This window comes from Gymnoscopelus braueri (assembly GCF_963280865.1).
Source record: "Gymnoscopelus braueri genome assembly, chromosome: 16".
Taxonomy (NCBI): Eukaryota; Metazoa; Chordata; class Actinopteri; order Myctophiformes; family Myctophidae; genus Gymnoscopelus; species Gymnoscopelus braueri.
The window spans coordinates 31,212,134-31,232,680 of record NC_137616.1 but is presented as its reverse complement, the minus strand read 5'-3'; the positions used below and the strand labels follow the sequence as shown (position 1 = coordinate 31,232,680).

Here is a 20,547-nt window from a genome sequence, read left to right as displayed (position 1 = left end):
ATCAGGAGAGAGTACTGAAAATGCATAAATCTGTTTAATAAAGAGCTGGAGAGACATGGAGATTCCTTTTACCGAACAAACGCTCTGTAGCAATGATTACTATCAGAATATAGTACTTTAACACTTTAACAAAAAAACAACAAATACCCAAAAATATCACTTACCCTACCTTTAACTTAAGACCTGGAGGCGTGGCCAATGCCGTTTGGACACTCTAAATCGTGAAACAGCATTGGCCATGCCTCCAGATCTTACAACAATTATTCATTAATTCTGTTAACTTCTTTCACAGGAAGGGAAGTGTCATTGCAGAATATGTTGTGACTGCAACCTCTTTCAAGAACTCAAAACTAACTGCTCTACGCGAAAACATTGTCAAAAAGATACAAACAGACCATGGATACACAATAATACGTGAAGGTAAGAATGATATACCTTATTTAAAATGTTCTAGTTATAAAATATTAACACAAATAGTCTATTTACAGTTGCTATTATTGTTGGTGAGGGGAGGGTCACTAACTCTGTAAGTCTGTGGCATAAACACAGAGAACACTTTCACAAACCTATTAAGGAAAAACCATCTTGACGTTTTGTGAATGCAGTGCTGGAGTCAGACAACCTTTTATTTATTTTCTTAGACTATGTATGTAGTTCAGAAGAGTTTGGTGAGGGACAGGCTGGGGTCGTAGTTACAGAAGAAAGTTGCAAAGATGGTGAAGTGGGAGAGAGGACAGCAGTTTGTAAAGAAGATGGAAACTGCATGGGATCTTATACAAGACACGTGTATCCTGGAAGCGATTGACAATCTGTTTGTTGAGTCTCAGGTAACACCCACAGACTTTTGTACTTATTAAGTGTCATACTATGACACTTAATAACCCCTTTTTCACCGTCTACAGCTTTAGTAGTTCTGCTATTTTCACTGAATGTTCACCCCATAATAGGTATGCTAGAGTTGTTAAATACTATTTCATTGACTGGAGACTTACGGTCAATGAACGCAGCATCTGATTACTAGGAAACTTTGCATGCACTCTTCCCGTAGGCGAAGGAGGAACGGCCATCCCGAATTTTTCAAATCGGCCTCATGGTGCCACTATGACAGCACGCTTCATGTTATGGCCTTTAACTATTGAACCATAGGTCATACGATAATAAAAATGATGCAACTCCCCAGATAATCTCCGCCCATTTGTGCCAGACTACATTTTCTGCCATTTAGCTTTTTCTTCAAAACACGTTACTACTCCTACAGATTTTGTCCAAAACTCACACATTTGGTACACATTGTCTCTGGAGTCATGTGATCAAGATGTATTGTAGTCAGATACTTCAGAATCCATTCCGATTGGGTATGATTGACTTATGTTTGCAAACCCTCAACAAACCGGCCTGGCAAAGACCTGCACTCTGAGGAGCGCACCTTTCTAGTTTTACCTATTTTCCAACAAAGTATCACTAATGTAAATGTATTCACGTCCTTAGGGATGTCTATTGTAAAAAACAGGCGTTACATTTATATTCCGCTGTGAGACAACTGTAAATTGGGTTGGTCGACAGCCTTTGCCAAAGTTCCCATACAAAAACATTGAAGAACACCCTTCTTCGCTGCCTGGTCACTGCTGATAATCAGGGGCACGCTTCCATGTAAATTTAGGCTGTCAAAATACCTTATTTAGACTGTTGTTTCACACAAGTTTCATGAAAATCTACCAAGTTTTTTTGTTCAGAGACAGACACAGACAGATACATAAAAGGGAGTGATTACAATACCCTGCCACACACCACTGCAGGCAGGTTAACTATCTGATATTCATGATGACCATTCACATTTCTATGACAAAGTGTTAACTTGATTGTATTGTATTACAGTTTACTAGAGTGCTACATACAACTACTGCCTTTTATATCTCAGAATCTACAGTCTCTGACTGTGGAAGAGGTTTCAGAGTTTCTGGGAGAGTTAAGCTCAGTCACTGAAGACAACACTGTGGAAGTGGTTTCATCACCAGCCAACATTGGTGCCATTGTTGGCATACTGAATAGTGTGGCAAATACAAGTATACCAATAAATGAAGCACTAATGGAGGTAGGTCAACTATTACATAGTATTATAAGTTCATTTTGTGTCAAAGATACATCTGGAGAGTAGATTTATTTATACAAACAAAATTCAAACATTGATAACTTAGTAACTGCACACACATATATTTGGCCATTGTTTGCTCGATTATTCAGGTAAGTTCAGAAATGTAATAATAACTGGACAAATGTAAAAAATAAAATCTAGTCTTTACATGTAGTTATACACAATTTCTATTTGAAAAAACAACATTTTGTACATGTTTTTTTTCTCCTTACTTTTTTAGAATATCTTGAAAACTGTAGATGTTCTCATATCTGATGCAGCAAGGGATTCATGGAATGTTTTAAATGACAACGCCACTAAAAGCAAAGCCTCAGATATAAGAAGTGCTGCTGCTCAACCTCAAAGTGGCTCAAACTTACTGAATGCTATTGAAGCAATAACTGGTAGCCTGACCAATGACTCTTTTGTAATTCAAACACCGCTCATTACCTTGAACACCTACAACAATGACCTGAATTCATCTGTTGAGATTGACATACCAGTATCTAACATTCCTCGCAGTGCAATCACCACTGTGATATTTGTCTCAATGCATAATGTCCTTCCCGCAAGAAACCCCACCAACAATGACACAAATTCCACTGTCATCAATAGAAATGTGGTTCTAGTCAAGACTGAAGCCACTATCAACAATGTGTCATTCACCTTTGATATTTTTAATGAGACTCTGGGCAATGAGACTCTGGAAAACCCTCAGTGCGTCTTCTGGAACTTTAGTCTCTTCAGTGGTCTTGGTGCATGGGACAGTGAGGGATGTGTGTTGGTGAGTCATGCTAATGGAACTGTGACATGCAACTGCAACCATCTCACCTCCTTCTCTATCCTCATGTCGCCCTTTATTCCGTTTGACAAGGAATTTCGAGACATTCTGGACTTCATAACCTACATTGGAGTGGGCATATGGATTGGTTGCTTGGTCATATGTCTCATTATTGAAACAGTCATCTGGAGAAAAATAAGAAGGAACACCACCTCCTACTTGCGACATGTGTCCATCGTCAACATTGCTGTGTCGCTCCTAATTGCAGACATTTGGTTTATTATCGGGGCAGCCATTTCAGAGCCAGAGACAGACAACGTACCAGCATGCACTCCGGCAACTTTCTTTATCCATTTTTTCTACCTGGCTCTGTTCTTTTGGATGCTGGCATCAGCTTTGCTGTTGCTATATCGCACAGTATCCGTCATGGGGAATATGTAAAAAAAAAGTATGCTAGCTATTGCTTTCTCTCTAGGCTACGGAGCACCTCTCATCATCGGCATTATAACCATAGCCGTAACTGCACCCAATAAGAATTATATCCGAAGAAACGGGGTCTGCTGGCTGAACTGGGACCTCTCCAAGGCACTGTTAGCGTTTGTCATCCCAGCCCTCATGATAGTGGCCACAAACCTCTTGATCCTCATTGTGGTGATATACAAAATGTTGAGAAGCAGAAATATGGGAGAATCGTCACAATCTGAAGAGCGGCATGTCCTGGTGACCATCGCTAGAAGTTTGGCTGTGCTAACGCCTTTTTTCGGAACTACTTGGGGTCTGGGAGTAGGAACCATGTTTTCTCCACACGACAAAGGAATCCATATTGTGTTTGCACTCTTTAATTCACAACAGGTATTTGACACAGAGCAGTTAATACTATGGAGTAATGTACAACTTATGAATATGGAGTACATTCAAGTTCATGGTATGAATAACACCATGAGGAATGTTCTTTAACAGGGTGTAACACTTTACCTGACAGTGTTCAATATTACAGCACCTGTGCTTTAAGGACAGTTTTTTGTTTGTACTTAATTATAATCTCACAAAATAATAAGCCCCTCCTGCAACGTTTCCTTTTTGCCACACATATACACTTCATGGAGTACATGTTTTTGTACCGGATTAACCGAATTAAAGTAATAAAAACCGGAAATAAAAGGGGAATAACCACGAAAAATGCGAAATAAAAGGGGAATAACCGCGAAAAAGCTTCGCGCGCGTGCATGTGTGGCGCTCGTGCATGTGATGACACTAAAGTCTCACTCCTAGATTTTCCTGAAACTTGGCAGCCCTGTGACTAGCCTTCTTTTATTTCCTCAAACATGACAACCATTATACTAAGTATAGGAGGAGGATGAACTTGAAAGCAATGAATGGCAGAAAGAGACGATCTACAAGCCCAGTACTCCCAACCCATGTTTGGTCTGGCGTGAAGCAGGACAAACAAGTCAGTTGAGAGAGGATTGGCTGTGGTGAGTAGAGGCAGGTTTAGTGGATATGGGTGATTGTGAATGGGGATTGGCTAATGAGTGAAGGTAGGTGTGGTAGATAGGGAAGCGAATGAGAACGATGAGTGGCCGTGATAAGCAGATTTTGTGAATTCATAAGCTTAGATCCACCTTTCTGCCATCCCTCAATGTTTGGGATCCAAAGGGAATCCATGACGTTATAAGACCCAGTCTTTTCCAGTTTGTATGTGTTTATTGCAGTCTTTAGTAATGGCATTACCAAAGGCAGTAGAATACATGGTTACTCTTCTGGTGTTCTGCTACCATCTGGAGAAACTGAAGATGGGAGAGTCTCTACATGTATATTTAGAGGTAAGTGGGCAGTGCCACCTTTTTGAATGTTTGCATTAAGTTCAGAATCAACTCTATTGTCACATCACAGGTTTACAGCAGGGGTCATCTACATGGACAAACATGTCCGTGGCAAGACTTGTCTATGTCCATGGCACTTTTTGTTTTTAAAAATTACGAAAAATATTGTCGATAATTTTTCATTATAAATTGTGTAAAAAAATATTCTAAATATTCACAATCTAATCGAATTTTTTTTTTTTTTAATACTTTTGGTGACTCATAAAGTGTCGGGATAACATGTTCATTCATTTGTAGGAGATTTGTGGTATTGTACGTGGTACCCGTACATGTTTGCATCAGGTGAGGACAACAAGACAGCTAGAAGTAATGTTTGCTAATAGCTGCCTTAATTCCCTGAAAATTACAAAATGTGCGTTCAATCCTTTGTGGGATAGTATTTTTTAACAATGGATTAATGGAGTGTATGAGGTGTGTCAGACAATGAAATAATTAGTCAACGGTATGAGGACAACTTCACAGTCTCCAGGTTTTCTAAAGTATAGCTAACCACTTTAACCTTGCCATTTTAGCCATTATAGGCTAAAAAGAAAAGAAAACAGCTGATCTACAAGCTATCAACATGCTGTTGTGAGCTTGTAGATCGGCTTTTCCCCCCAAATAATTTTGATTTTATTGTATTAATATTTTTTTGGCTCGTTTTAAAATGTGTAGTGCAGTGGAATAGAGTAGACACTATGGCACATAAGGAGTACATTAAGACTTTATACATTTAGGGCTAGGCCTATGTGTTTCTGGTAATATTATTGATCACTTGTTTTGTCTGTGGCAATATGAAATATTGCTGGAAATGTCCATCACAAGCTGGCATGGTGAGGTTGAGCTGTCAGGTTCAACGACATAGTACACAAGGGAGGAGGACTATGTGGTTGATCACTCTTTTCCAAGAGTGACCTGGCCAAGAGGCAGCATTATTACAACAACAATAGACAAGCAATACAAAACAATACATACATAATACACTAGACACAAGTGAACAATATCCAGTTAAAGTGCAAAACAGGAACTAAAATGTTATATGAACACCTTAAAGTGTGGCAGTTGACAAAAATGTAAAAGCAATCACATTTTCCAATAGTACTAGTCTTTCCATCCTTTAAAATTGATTTAGATTCCCTCAAAGTGATCAGCTCAGATAGGTTCAGACCTTTCTGCAAATCATTCCAAAAAGAAGGGGCAGCACATAAATAATGTTTTGCCTAGTTCTTACTTTCGGAATCACCATTTGAACGGTGTTTTGAGAATGCAGGCCATACCAAGTAAAGTCCATGACCAGCCTTTTACTTTTCCTGTGAATCTACCATGTGGACTTAAGTTGTGAAAGTAAGTTTTGGATAAATTAACCACTTAAGTGCTATATGCTTCATTGTATGAAGATTAGGAACGTAGAATTAAAAATCTAGGGACCCCACTGCAAACTAACTTCCGGGTTTTAAGACTACAAACTGTAGCAGCAACGTTTAAACTCATCATACATACAGTACGTTTTATTTCTCGAAATTTGACTTTAGTGACAGTTATGGCATTTGACCTAGAGATTTTCTTATGATTATAAAGACTTATGTTTATAAAGTGCAAAATCTATGTTTCGGACACTGCACAAAATTGCTTTAGGTAGTGCAGGCCACACAGCGACTGGATGGAATGTGATGCAAGATGCATGCCTTGCCCAGTCACCTGGGCGATACAGATAACTGGGCACTAAATGCAGACAGTGCCACAATGTCTGGACCCAATTCTCTGCCTAGAGTTCATATGTGAAAACGGTCTACAGGCTACCGTTCATTACGTCAGGAGGACAGTGAGATAGACAGTCATCTTGTCAGCAGTGCAAAAAAATGTATGTCATTAGAAATGAATGAATGAAATTTTAAAAAAAAGTCCCGTTCCACCCAAAAATAGAACCCACTTCTCCCCAAAATAGTGCCCACTTTTCCCCAAAAGTCCATGACGAGTTCTCTCAAGTGCTCAGTTCTCCCCCCAAAAGTGCCCAATTCTCTCGTGTGCCCAGTTCTCTGGTTACACACCTAGGTTTTACAATACAGCAGTAGAATTTACGGCCAGAATTTTACTGTAGATTTCTGTGACAGATTTCTCTGGTGATTGTCAGACATCAGATATTGAGGAGGAAATAATGTGAAGTATTCTCAACAACACCAATTATCTCACCAGGACACAGAGATACCCGATACAGACACAGAGATACCTGACGCCGCATTTCATTCCAGAGAAAAAAGAGAGGGTGAGCCATTTCCTCAGTGATCAGTGCCAGATATGTCTGAGGAATGCGCATACACATTTCACGTATGTGCATATATACATATTTATTTACATATACAGTGACAAAAAACACCCCAAGGAGTGGGACTATTCTATTCTGAACAAAATGCCTCAAATCATGAACGCAGCGTCCGATTGCCGTGAAACTTTGCACACACATTCCACAAATCAACATATTGTGTCTGTACAATAACTTCATCAACATTAATCCCTCAACTTCTAGACTACAGATTCCACTCACCTCTATAAAGACTGAATTCCGTACATTGCTGGCCCACAATTACCTACCTGGCCTGGTGGAGACCTGTGCTCCAATGAGCACTTTTTATTTATTTATTTATTTTTGTGCCGCTTTATCCACTTCGGTGGTGTCTTTTGAATTAGTCGTCTCTGTAGCTGAGCACCACTGCCTAACAAAAAGTCATCCAGAGGGAGCACACCTGCTTGTTTCTTAGCTAAGTTGTATATCGTCGGTGTCCAGGACGAACCAGCTACTGTAAGTCCTAAAACAGAACACATATATTTAACTGCTGAGTGTCAGCAGACTGTCTTTAGTGACACACCTTTTACCTTTACTTAGATGGTGAACATTTGCTGCATATACAGCCTATGCTATTTTACCATTCATTCAGTTTCACAATTTCACACATTGTGAGCTACAAAGCATTGTAGATTGGCTTTTTTCAGCGAAGACCACTTCCCGTATGACAGAGCATAAATTAAGCATTACTCTATTGGACGGTTGTGTTTCTCTCAGTGTGTGGCCAGCCTCCTCTGAACACCAGGATAGTTGGAGGTGAAGACGCTCCAGCTGGGAGCTGGCCCTGGCAGGCCAGTCTACACACCTCTAGTGGTCACTTCTGTGGAGGATCTCTTATTAACAAGGAATGGGTGCTGTCAGCTGCTCACTGCTTCTCAAGGTGGGATATTATTATCAGCAAGAGATCCGCTACTCTCCCAAGACCATTTCATTAATACATAATAATTTAAAAAAAGTGAATATTGTGCTCATTATGGATTGTCTTTTTTCTTTACTCCTAGTAATAGCCCAGCTGGTCTCACTGTTTTTCTGGGTCGGCAGAGTCAAGAACTAGCCAACCCCAACGAGGTCTCTCGGTCGGTTAGCCAGGTCATCCGCAACCCCAACTACAACAGTGATACTAATGATAATGACATCGCTCTTCTGAAACTTGCATCGCCGGTGACGTTTACCGATTATATCCGACCAGTCTGCCTGGCAGCATCGGGGAGCACCTTCTACAGTGGCATCGACAGCTGGATCACTGGCTGGGGCACCATTGGAAGTGGTCGTGAGTATAGTGAATAGTGTATAGTGTATAGTCCATTTTATTTATAGCATTTCATACCGGGTGAATTAAATAACAACCAAACAACAAACCATACAGCCCACAACACACACACACACACACACACACACACACACACACACACACACACACACACACACACACACACACACACACACACACACACAGCATTTATAAAGTCAACCATCCACAATTCAGATTATATCATATTTATCTTTATCTTGTGATTGATTCATGTGCATTGTCCCTGGTCGATAATTAAATGAAGAATTAAACACACACAGATTTAGATAGATTTATATGTTTATCTCAGTGCCTGATGATCTGGTTTGGTTTACAGATAGTGAGCAGGTCAGAGTAGTTAGGAGCTAAGCCATTTAAAGCCACGTATCTTATAAATGGTGCAGTACAGAAAGAGAGGATGGGAGATATGTTCATATCAGGTAGTCATCACCATTATGCAGCGGGTCAGTTGACTGTGATTAAGAAAACATTTGCTCATGAAACTAACTTTGTGTCTCCCTAGTTTCCCTCCCTTCCCCCATAAACCTCCAGGAGGTGGAGGTTCCAGTGGTGGGGAACAGACGGTGTAACTGCAACTACACTACACTGTTTGGAGGGGGCCCCATCACTGACAATATGATCTGTGCTGGACTTAGTGCTGGAGGGAAGGACTCATGTCAGGTGATCATATGAATGGTTGTGTTCATTGTGAGTATTTCCTCCTGGAAATATCTCATTGTTTTAATGCAGTATGTGTTTCCCTGCAGGGAGATTCAGGAGGCCCAATGGTGAGCAAAGAAGGTGTCCGCTGGATTCAGTCTGGAATAGTGAGCTGGGGTGCGGGTTGTGCCCTGCCTAATATCCCTGGAGTCTACACCAGAGTGTCACAGTACCAGTCTTGGATCAACAGTCAGATCAGCAGTGACCAGCCAGGATTTATCACCTTCACCTCCTCTGGGACTAACAGTGACGTGAACGTCACCTGTACTGGCGTGCCACCAAATATAACAGCTGCACCCAATATACCAACTACACCTACCACCGCCATCCCTCCTACAACCACATCCAAACGTGAGTGGCCGTCACGACCTAAATCACCACATAAAAATGCTCTTTTTTTCTTTTACCTGGCTAAAGAGCAATAATTCCCTGCTAGGGCGGCTCATTTTGTCTAGCCAGTTGACCCATATTTTGGTTGAATTACAGTGGGTCAGACTCAATAAGGTTAAGAAAATATACTGTATGTAAAACCCAAAACCTCAGTGTACAGTAAGTTCTAAAACAGAACACAGATATTTAACTGCTGAGTGTCAGCAGTTAAATATAGTCTTCAGTGAGTTAAATATAGTCTTCAGTGACACACCTTTCACGTTTACTTACATGGTGAACATTTGCTGCATATACTATACAGCCTATGCTATTTTCCCATTCATTCAGTTGTACAAATTCACACATGTGAGCTACAAAGCATTGTATTGGCTATTTATTTATTTTTTTTGGAATTTTCCACAAAGTATACATACAACCCCCCCACATCCCTACCCCTCCCCACATACAAACCCACATACATAAAGGACAGCACAGATAAAAAATAATCAAAACATAATCAAAAAATCACACCCTGTGTGAAGTGGGCGGTGTCTTGCTAGCTAATCACAATACTGAATGGAGTCAACCAATCATGTACAAAAGATAAATACATTTATTGAAACACTCTTTATGATGGACGAAACCATAACTTGAAAAAAACAAATATTTGGTTTTTTTCAAGTTATGGTTGCTTATATAGGGCTATGCACATGTGTCATGTGACACTGGCAAATCACAGTCCTGAATAGACTGTGATTGGCCAATCACAGCGCAGGATAATTCTACTAATTTCCTGGGCCCAGATCACAGCGCAGGAGAATGTACATTTTTCCAAATCTCACTTATAGGGGCGGTTTCACCGCCCAAAAATGTAGCTGCAGGCAGCAATAATACGGGGCCAGTGATTGAAGAATGAAGAGAGAGAGAGAGAGAGAGAGAGAGAGAGACAGACATGGAAACGTAATAGATTGAATGTACATCTCAACCTATTGCCATTAACAGGAATTGAACCATCAACATTCGGAATGACAGATTGCAACACTACCTATAGTGCTATAGCTTTGTCCAGGCTTAAATTGTCTGTTGAAGATCATAAACTTTTGCCTTCTGTCATGAACCAAGCCCCTGGCTGAAACTGGTGAAAGTAGCTGATCTACAAGCTCAGAAACACGTTGCTATCTGAAAAGTTGTGAGATTGTAGATTGGCTATTTTCACAATGAAGTATGTCATACATTGAAAAAACATACTCTCAAATAAGCATTTCAGGTAATCTTTAACAATTGCACATGAATTAATTGACACAATCATGTTGTGTGCAATGTAACTTTAATGAAGCCTGCATCAAGTGAGGTTTGAACTGGCGACCTTCAGGTTGTAAGGCACACGTTTAAAAGAGAAGCTATTGGACCAACAGATAAGCTCGTGTGAAAAAGGAGATCAAACAGATGATACAGTTTCACGCAAATAGCTGAAAAATCCTGGGTTTCAGTGTTTTTCAAACTGCTCAAAATTGTGGACAATCTAAGGGCGGAGCTTACTGGTCAACATGATACATGTGTTCCTCATGAGTCAAGGCACATGTGTAAGCAGGTTTAATCGCTGTCGAGGCATGACTTATGCCTGTTTAAAGTTAGCATGTTCAAAAAATTGCTATAGCGTCCCCCTTTGGCCAATTGGAGTAAGATTGGTTTCAGTGATATTTGGAATGACCCTCTACATTACTGCAAAGTTTCAAAGAAATGTGAGTCTGCATGATTGTGTTAGGGGCAGATGAATAATTGTCATAAAACTGCAATAGGTGAAACCTATCTTCTCCTGGGATTTTTGAGTAATCTGCACAAACACACACACACACACACGCACACGCACACACACACACAGCTCAGAACAGTTAGATCATAAATCTAAATCTGCAATGTAACTAGTAAATAAAGCTGTGTCTGAGTACTGATGTCTGAGTACTTCTTCCACCATGTTCCATGAAACACAGTTATGTTTAAAGAAACAATTGCTTTTGAATTCATCCTAAGGACTCTGCATTATTTTCCATGTTTACAAAAAATTAAAATAATACTGTATTTTTTACTCCACTACAATTATTTGAAAACTTTGGTTACTAGTTAGTTTGTAGATTTTGATTATTATCACAAAACATACATTAACCACTTCAGCCCTATACACATTTCGGCCATTTGAAAATAGCCGATCTACAAGCTCACAATGCGTCGCGATGTGACACATAGTGAGCTTGTAGATCTGCTATTTTCAAAAGATTTGTATACATTTTATACATTTGAAAAGTTGTGAAATGGGACATTCTCCATAATGAGTACTTTCTACTTTTGGTACTTTAAGTACATTTTGATACCAATACTTTTGTACTTTACTCAAGTACATTTTTATTTCCTTACTTTTACTTGTAACGGAGTATTTCTACTTTGCAAAAGCTAAAACAAAACAAAATTATAATCTATTAGGCCGTGTGGTGACCCACCAAAAAGTGCCTAGAAAATGAATTTCGTTCCCACGTCTTGGATCTACTTTTTCAATGCGTTTTTGCATAGACAATACCCTTGTGTACTTTGGGTTAAAAGGTCTCCGCACAATATCCTGCAGTATTTTTTCACAAGCCAGAAATTTATATAAAAGTGAATAATCAAAAAACGAAAATCTTGTGCTGCTGTTTTTGCTTGTAAAATGTGTTATATTGATTTTGGCAACAAAAGCTTTCTCAAATGTCATAAATACATAATACCTAACATCTGAAACAAGTATTGGTGCCTTAGTATACTCATATTTGAATTTAGATCATGAAATGTAGCAAATTTGTTAAAGAAAACACTTCTACGGAAGTGATTGGCACACAGCACAATGAAGCTAAAAGCTTATGTTTCATACATTGAAAAAATCACAACCTAGTGTGTAATGAAAGGTAGAAAAAAGCAGCACACCATGGCCCAAAATGGCTGAAAATCAATCAAAATGCTACCACGCCCCCCTAGATTGAAATAAAACCAAAAATAGACTAGACTAAAATAAATACACTAAAGCTCCAAATTATTACAAAATATGGTATAAAATGTGTATTAAAATACCACAGTGTGTCACAGCATGTGTCATTTGTACATCCTCCTCAACTCTCATCAAAGTTAGGCACCATTGAATCAAACTATTGTGACATTGCATTCCTTTAGATCATGCCGTGCCCTTCCTGAATTACTCATCATGTACATAATTATCTGTTTTGACACTCAAGTCTTTTTCCTTTGTCCCACCGGCATGCTTTCTCATCAACATGGATTAGGTCTACTGTACCTGTTCACCTTAATGGAAACCACACCTATTGAAGCTACGTAGACGGAAAAAAAACTAGTTTAGCTGGAACTTCCTGTCTCCTCAAGTAACACTGTCCTCTGATGACCTTGGTCATAAAGGCTTCCTCTAGGCTAGAGTCAAAAGTGCAGGCTATCTCTAATACAGACACCTCATCAACCAAAACAACATCTGGTGTATTAGCTGTCAAAGATGTAAAGATGTCTGAGTTATCACTGAGATCAAACATGTTTATACATTCTCACTGTAGATGCATGACATTTTTACAGGTTTGTTTTGCCAAAGACATACTTGTGGCGTTTATGTATGTACCATAGTGTCCATGAGAAGGTAAATAGATGTTATGACTTATGTGTGAATTCCATGCTGCTAGTTTTGCAGCACACATAAATGTCAATATCCTTGATCTGAACAAAATAACCAAAACCTTTAGTCTTCTTAACAAAAGGAGTAAATGCCTCCCAGCCTTGGGCTCAATTATATGTTTTTATATATATATATATATATATATATATAGGAAGGAAATCGTTGAGATGCATTGTGAGCTTGTAGATCTGCTATTTTCAATAGATTTTTTATTTATGTGATAGCATAATACATAAGTGTGTGTGTGTGTGTGTGTGTGCGTGTGCGTGTGCGTGTGCGTGCGTGTGCGTGTGTGGCTTACATGCTGATGTTTCTGCTTGAGGGAGTTGATCCTTCTGCTGTTTTCCTCTCACATTAATGTCAATAAAACGCCGGTAGAATTTTACAAAATATTTTTGCTTTGCTTTGGTCAGAGTTGAAGCGTTTTTTTTTAGCGGCCATCTTATTGGTTGACAACATGCATGTGACCGAAAACCGCACCACCCCTATTGAAACTAGAATATTTGCAAGTGTGGTTGCGCCGACGCGAGTCGCGGGTTGAGGTCGCTGGGAGACGAGGAATACGCCGGGAGGAATACCATTGGAGGCCGTACACGTGCGATCCGAATTCGGTGCAGATCGGATCCTGCGTTCCTGATACATGGCGTTTTGATTTTAAGAAGTAGGCCTCTCCCACTATAGAAAATGGCCCCTCCCACAAATGTTGTAAGCCAATTATATTGTCATGTCACTCCTGAGATCACTTGCATTTCATTTTGAGAGGATTGATCCCCCCAAAAATCATGTTTTTGCATCAAACGGTTACATTTTGCGCATTTGTGGCACCCCCTATGTATCAAAGTGAAAATGCTTTTGGGGTTGACTGGAAGTTTTGTTCATGATTTTTGGCATCATTTGTAAAACAAGTCCCTCCCCTTTGGAAGCCTATTACGGACGAACGGTATGGTTTCCGCTTTGATATGTTTATCGCCTGGGTTCAGCGATTATGTGTAAAAAATGTTGTGAGATTTGGACAAAATCTGTAGGAGAAGGTGCAAAAACTGTGTTTTGAAGATCTAAAAATCTGAAAATCTATCCAGACGCAAACGGGCGTGGCCTATAAGGGGAGTTGCGTCATGACCCAAGGAATCCAGGTTTTATGATTCTACGACCTACGGTTCAAGAGTTATAGGCCGAAATGTAAAGTGGGCTGTTATAGCGCCATCATGAGGTCAACTTGTGTAATTCTTTTTAAAATAATTTGGCACTGGACTCTTAACCTCCCCTCCAAGTCTTTTAACTGTAGCCTTTACGGTTTCGGAGGAAAAAAAAAATGTTTTCGCTTTTTCTCATGCAAGTCAATGGGGAAAATGAATTCACAAATAAATTAATATCAATTAAATTATACAATACTTATCTCTTAGCAAAATACTCGCACACGATTCCCGATAAAGCCGGTCATTTTGACATATGGCACAAGTGTGTGGCGCAAAAACTGTGGGAGGAGTAGCGGGACAAAATAATCTGGTTGCCCTGTTAGGGCAACCACACTAAATATTACTACGCCTAGTAAGAAATAGTACCGACTTTAAACACTGATTATAAAAAATACTGCAGGAAAGCAGATGGAGAACTTTTTGTTTCTTACTTACTACCAATAGATATTTTTGAAGAAGCAGAGATTATTTAGATCCACCTGATGGGAACGAAACTGAACGAAAAGGGCCTTGACCAGACGGCCTATGGTACTTTAAGTACATTTTAATACCAATACTTTTGTACTTTAACTCAAGTATAGTTTTATTTCCTGACTTTTACTTGTAACAGAGTATTTCTACTTTGCAAAAGCTAAAAAAAAAGCAGGAGATACAGTCTATACCTATGTTGCTCACTGTGAACGTGCCACCCAGTGGCTGAATGGCCACACTACACATTGAAATAAGATACAATACATCTAGGGAGCGTGTCTGAGAATCTGGGGGTGTGGCCGAAAAAGGTACCCACGGGCACCCTGTAATAGAAATATTATATTCCATTCAGGTGAAGTTTTAGATCATTTATTCGGAAGATTTCATCAGAGCAAACAGCATACACAGATCCGTAGAGCCAGGCCTCCTGGCCTGACCAACCCTCCTGCAGCCCCTCGGGGCACAAGCCTCTCAAACCTCCTCTACCACAGTTCTTTATACTCCACATTGTACCAAAGAGGCTCTTCTAAATGGTCTTATAAGGTATGGACTAAAGATCAGAGCAACACATACACAGTTACACAAATACACATAGCTGACACAGTGAGAATAGCATGAAGGATTCAGATCAGCTGTTAGATTGACAGCTGTAGCTGAATTAGATTTAGCACATTCATGTGTAGAGTGGTTGACTAAAAACCCCTGCTGTGAGTTTAAACCTCCTTAGTTAAAATACAGTTAGATAGTACAGAAATGATAGAAGAACAGGTTGGCATTCTAATTTATCCATTACAACCCCTAGGTACTGTTTTGAAAAAGGTGAGGAAACCAACTGGCTACCACTGTATGTATATATGTATATATATAATGAAAGTATTGCCAAAATCTGGCAACACTTCATGTAGGCTAGCTGGGCAAGTTGTCCCGTTACTGAGCAGAAAACAATAAAAGTCACTAAACCTGAGTTGAGTCCAACTAGACAAAAACAATTGTTGTATACAAAACCTTTTGTATACAACTCCCCTACTTCACTGTGCTATATTATTTATGTGTGTGTTTAAGGAACGGCTGGGTCCATTTGGTTATGTATATCTGTAAAGAGGGACCAGACAGAGGGAAATGTTTTTCTCACTACTGCCCAAAGTTCGGTACTTCTGGCTAACGTACGGTGACGTCGGGTTGAGTTCAGTCCACAGGCGGACGGATAGAAAATTAGAGAAAGATTTGACGGACAAACGTGACGAATCTGTCTCCCCCTCCAGTCCCTATGTCCCACGGTTCTTACGGACAGTATGTATGACACTTAAGGTGTCAATAGAACCTGAGTCAGCAGATGGGTGTCTGTAGATACCCATGAATGTCATTCCAAACTGAACCTTCAGAGAAAGCCACTCAAAGCACTTGGGATGTGAGACAGCATTTAAAAGTGTAGAAGACTGACTAGATTTAGTATAAATACACACCCCACCTGGCCTACTGATCTGTCTGCTCTAAATACATTGTAGTTTAAAAGAGCCACTTTAGAGTCCCTGGTTCCCTTTTTGGATGGCAAGCGCAAGCGGCCATCCATATGAACAGATATCAGGCATCTGACCAAAAGGGGGAGTTAACCTCCGAAGCTATTTAAAGAGAGGCGGGGCGTCTGTGAAAAAGGGGCGGGGTTGGGTAAGTCTGGTTGGTCTGTTGGAAAAAGGGGGCGGGTTTGCTAAAAAAGGGTCTAACTCTATGTCTGAAACGCGTCATCATTAAATGTCCGTCCACCGATTGGTTGCTTCAACTTGGATTCATGCAAGGAGACGCCCCCTCTTTGCTCAGAAATTTTTTGAACAGCCGCCATTGTTGTCACAGGGACTGTGGAGAAGTAGACAGACTATGGAGGCATCAGAATGTTTTATTAAATTATAGAATGCACCAAAACTTGTCGACTTGAATCTATTTAAGCCACAATAAAGTCCCGATTTTATTTTTGATATGTTTTGGACATATTTAGCATAGTTTCAGGTGATTTTATGTGATCCTGTGTTCATTTAAGAGCATTGAAATGTCACCTTAAAATTAATTTTCATCAATTACAGAATGTACCTAAAACATTTAAGTGTCCAATAAATATAAAGGTCCGACTTTATTTTTGATATTTGTTTGGGCTTTATTTAGCATAGTTTTAGATGATATTCTATTCTATAGAATATTCTATTCTCATTTTCTTCGTTTAAGCTCCTCTCTCTCTCTCTCTCTCTCTCTCTCTCTCTCTCTCTCTCTCTCTCTCTCTCTCTCTCTCTCTCTCTCTCTCTCTCTCTCTGTACAGCGTAGCCTAACAGTCAGTGTTGGGACGTAACGTGTTACTGTAACGCCGTTATTTTTTTCAGTAACTAGTACTCTAACGCATTATTTTTTTAATTCAGTAACTCAGTTACCGTTACTACATGGTGCGTTACTCCGTTATTTTTTATATAGTATTTATATATACAGCGAGGCGAACAGTGACTGAGAATTGTACTTAAGTAGAGTACTTGAGTAAATGTACTTATTGACTTTACACCAGTCTGTGTTGCGGAGACCCGCTGTGATGGCTTTGCAAGCTCTCTCTCTCGCTCGCTCGCTCGCTCGCTCTTTCTTTCTCTCTCTCTTAACAGCGTGTGTGTGTTTCTGGGACTAGTAGTAGGAATACCACGATAACGCAATGGTGATTATGAACCACGTACCCAAACCCGTTAAAGGCTGCTTTTCCCAAGCTGAAATCTGCACTTAAACTGCAAGGCTGCAACCAGGAAAGTTACATGACTCACTCGCCCAGGTGGTGTCAATAATAGGCTACTAATCACCGTAATCGTAACAAAATTCAGAATCACAGCGCTGCCTGTTTCGGATTCCGCACGTTAAAGTATATTAATTCATTTGTTCGTCTATTTATTAACTGCGTCTGCTACTGCAGTCCCTGCGGTACATGAAAAGTCCTGTTACAGTCAAGGATCACCTTCAACCTGGTGTTTGCACTTTCTCCATTTACGGTCCGTACATCTCTATAAACGTTCAGATTTCAAATATAAAGTGCTTACCCCATGGCCACGGATGTTACAATTATGCACGGGACTCTCAAAAGTAACCGTATATTCTGTATTGTTCAATGAAAAGCATTTTAATCCGATCAGTGGCCATTTTTTCATAATGTATTGGAGTGCAATACACCTACCAACCGATAGGGTCACTCAGTTGAAAGCACATGGAGAAAATGGCCACCGATCAGATTAAAATGCTTTTTATTGAACAATACGGATGATACAGGTACTTTTGAGAGCCCGTATATACATGTAACCTCCGTTGCCATGGGATAAGCACTTTATATTTGAAATATGAACGTTTATGTAGATGTACGGGCCATAAATGGAGAAAGTGCAAACACCAGGTTGAAGTTCATCCATGACGGTCGTGACAGTCGACCGTCGTGTATCCATGGCTATTACTCCCTCTAACATTTCCCATGTTTTTAGTTTATTGAAATAATGTCATGCATATTTGTCCAGTGCATAGCCTACTGCAGGCCTTGTTGACTAGATTTAGAAGAGATTTTTAAGCTCTTGCTCCTGAAATGATCGATTATTTTTAAGGGGAAACACCATCATTTAACATGCAAGTCAATGGGTGAGAAGCAGAGATTGCCAGGCGCAAATGGTAGCGTAGGTAATTAATGTATTTGTGCAAGATGACCCTGCTACTGTATATAAAATGTGTATATTACTCGTTCATCATGGTTCATGTTCAAATAGCGCAATCCAAAATATAATGCTGTAGGCCTAAGTGTTAGGCTGTATTTACGCACCTGCTTAATTGTAATTAATGCTTAAACATAATTATGACTGGTATTTTTTATCAGATGTCTGATAAATTTGATTCATTCCGGACATTGGGACCAGCAGGTTACAATCCTATAGCGCGACCCCTGGTATAGACCACATTGCTTAGCAGAGTTCAGTGATGCAAATGCATGTCAAGTTGATCAACAGATTGTATTATTCTCCAATGCAATAACAATACTGAAAATATAGCTGCAAGCAGCGATAAGCGGGGCAGAGAGAGAGAGAGAGAGAGAGAGAGAGAGAGAGAGAGAGAGAGAGAGAGAGAGAGAGAGAGAGAGAGAGAGAGAGAGAGAGAGAGAGAGACTGACTAATGAGGAGTGAGTGAGGGCAGGTGTGATTATGGAATGACAGCAGGTGAGGTGGGTAGATCCAATCCATGGGAATAGGCCAGGTGGACTGTTGCTGTTGCTCACTTTCTAAAAGAACATAATTATGAGAGAGAGAGAGAGAGAGAGAGAGAGACGGAATAGATTGAAGAGAGAGAGAGAGAGACGGAATAGATTGAAGAGAGAGAGAGATAAACGGAATAGATTGAAGAGAAAGAGAGAGAGAGAGAAACGGAATAGATTGAAGAGAAAGAGAGAGAGAGAAACGGAATAGATTGAAGAGAAAGAGAGAGAGAGAGAGAAACAGAATAGATTGAAGAGAAAGAGAGAGAGAGAGAGAGAGAGAGAATCGGAATAGATTGAAGAGAGAGAGAGAGAGAGAGATGAGAGAGAGAGAGAGAGAGAGAGAGAGAGAGAGAGAGAGAGAGAGAGAGAGAGAGAGAGAGAGAGAGAAAAGGAATAGATTGAAGAGAAAGAGAGAGAGAGAAACTGAATAGATTGAAGAGAAAGAGAGAGAGAGACTTGGAAAAGGATAGATTGAAGAGAGAGAGACATGGAAACGGAATAGATTGAAGAGAGAGAGAGCGAGAGAGACATGGAAACGGAATAGATTGAAGAGAGAGAGAGAGACATGGAAACATAATAGACTGAAGAGAGAGAGAGATGGAAGCAGAACGGATTGAATGGACATCTCAACCTATTGCCATTAACAGGAATCGAACCCTCAACCTTCGTATTGACAGGCTGCAACACTACCTATAGTGCTATAGCTTTGTACAGATGAGGTTGTCTGTTGAAGATAAAAGTGAACCAGTGAAAGCAGCCGACCTACAAGCTCAGAAATACGTTGCTATCTGAAAAGTTGTGAGATTGTAGATCGGAGAGAGAGACATGGAAACGGAATAGATTGAAGAGATAAGGGTTAAGAGTCTTGCTCAGGGACAAATTTCATTTGCTGGCCTGGCCTGGAATCGTACCTGGGCAACTAGGGCGACCAAGGGAGGCTTGAACCTGCACCTTGCTGTTGTGAAACATTCACTTAAGCGGGAAGCCATTGGACCAACAGACCTGATCCAGTGAAAACGGAGGTCAAACAGATGATACCATTTCACGCAAATAAATGAAAAATCCTGGGTTTAAGTGTTTTTCAAACTGCTCAAAATTGCGGACAATCTAAGGGCGGAGAGAGAGACATGGAAAAGGAATAGATTGAAGAGAGAGAGACATGGAAACATAATAGATTGAAGAGAGAGAAAGATGGAAGCAGAATGGATTGATTGGACGTCTCAACCTATTGCCATTAACAGGAATCGATCCCTCAACCTTCGGATTGACAGGCTGCAACACTACCTATAGTGCTATAGCTTTGTCTAGGCTGAGGTTGTCTGTTGAAGATAAAATTGAACCAGTGAAAGCAGCCGATCTACAAGCTCAGAAACACGTTGCTATCTGAAAAGTTTTGAGATTGTAGATCGGCTATTTTCAGAATGAAGTATGTCATACAT

At 40.0% G+C, this 20,547-nt stretch overlaps 3 protein-coding genes across 3 annotated transcripts in view; all 3 read left to right on the top strand.

Annotated features, from left to right (window-relative positions):
* LOC308103855 (uncharacterized protein) overlaps positions 1 to 20,547 on the top strand; it is a 164,163-nt gene that overhangs the window by 106,403 nt on the left and 37,213 nt on the right. The window lies entirely within an intron of this gene.
* LOC308103857 (adhesion G-protein coupled receptor F1-like) lies at positions 1,666 to 3,956 on the top strand. The gene is made up of 2 exons (XM_080454051.1): positions 1,666 to 2,092; positions 2,373 to 3,956. Exons 1-2 carry the CDS (start codon positions 2,087 to 2,089, stop codon positions 3,351 to 3,353), a joined length of 987 nt encoding a protein of 328 aa, XP_080310177.1. The 5' UTR covers positions 1,666 to 2,086; the 3' UTR covers positions 3,354 to 3,956.
* Positions 4,574 to 20,547, top strand: part of LOC308103823 (uncharacterized protein) — a gene marked incomplete at its 3' end in the record, with an annotated part of 33,426 nt that continues 17,452 nt past the window's right edge. The window contains exons 1-6 of the mRNA XM_080454000.1: positions 4,574 to 4,735; positions 6,968 to 7,037; positions 7,833 to 7,995; positions 8,117 to 8,385; positions 8,930 to 9,087; positions 9,174 to 9,477. Coding sequence (XP_080310126.1) covers positions 4,610 to 4,735; positions 6,968 to 7,037; positions 7,833 to 7,995; positions 8,117 to 8,385; positions 8,930 to 9,087; positions 9,174 to 9,477 — 1,090 coding nt within the window. The 5' untranslated portion in view covers positions 4,574 to 4,609. The remainder of the gene's footprint in view (positions 4,736 to 6,967; positions 7,038 to 7,832; positions 7,996 to 8,116; positions 8,386 to 8,929; positions 9,088 to 9,173; positions 9,478 to 20,547) is intronic.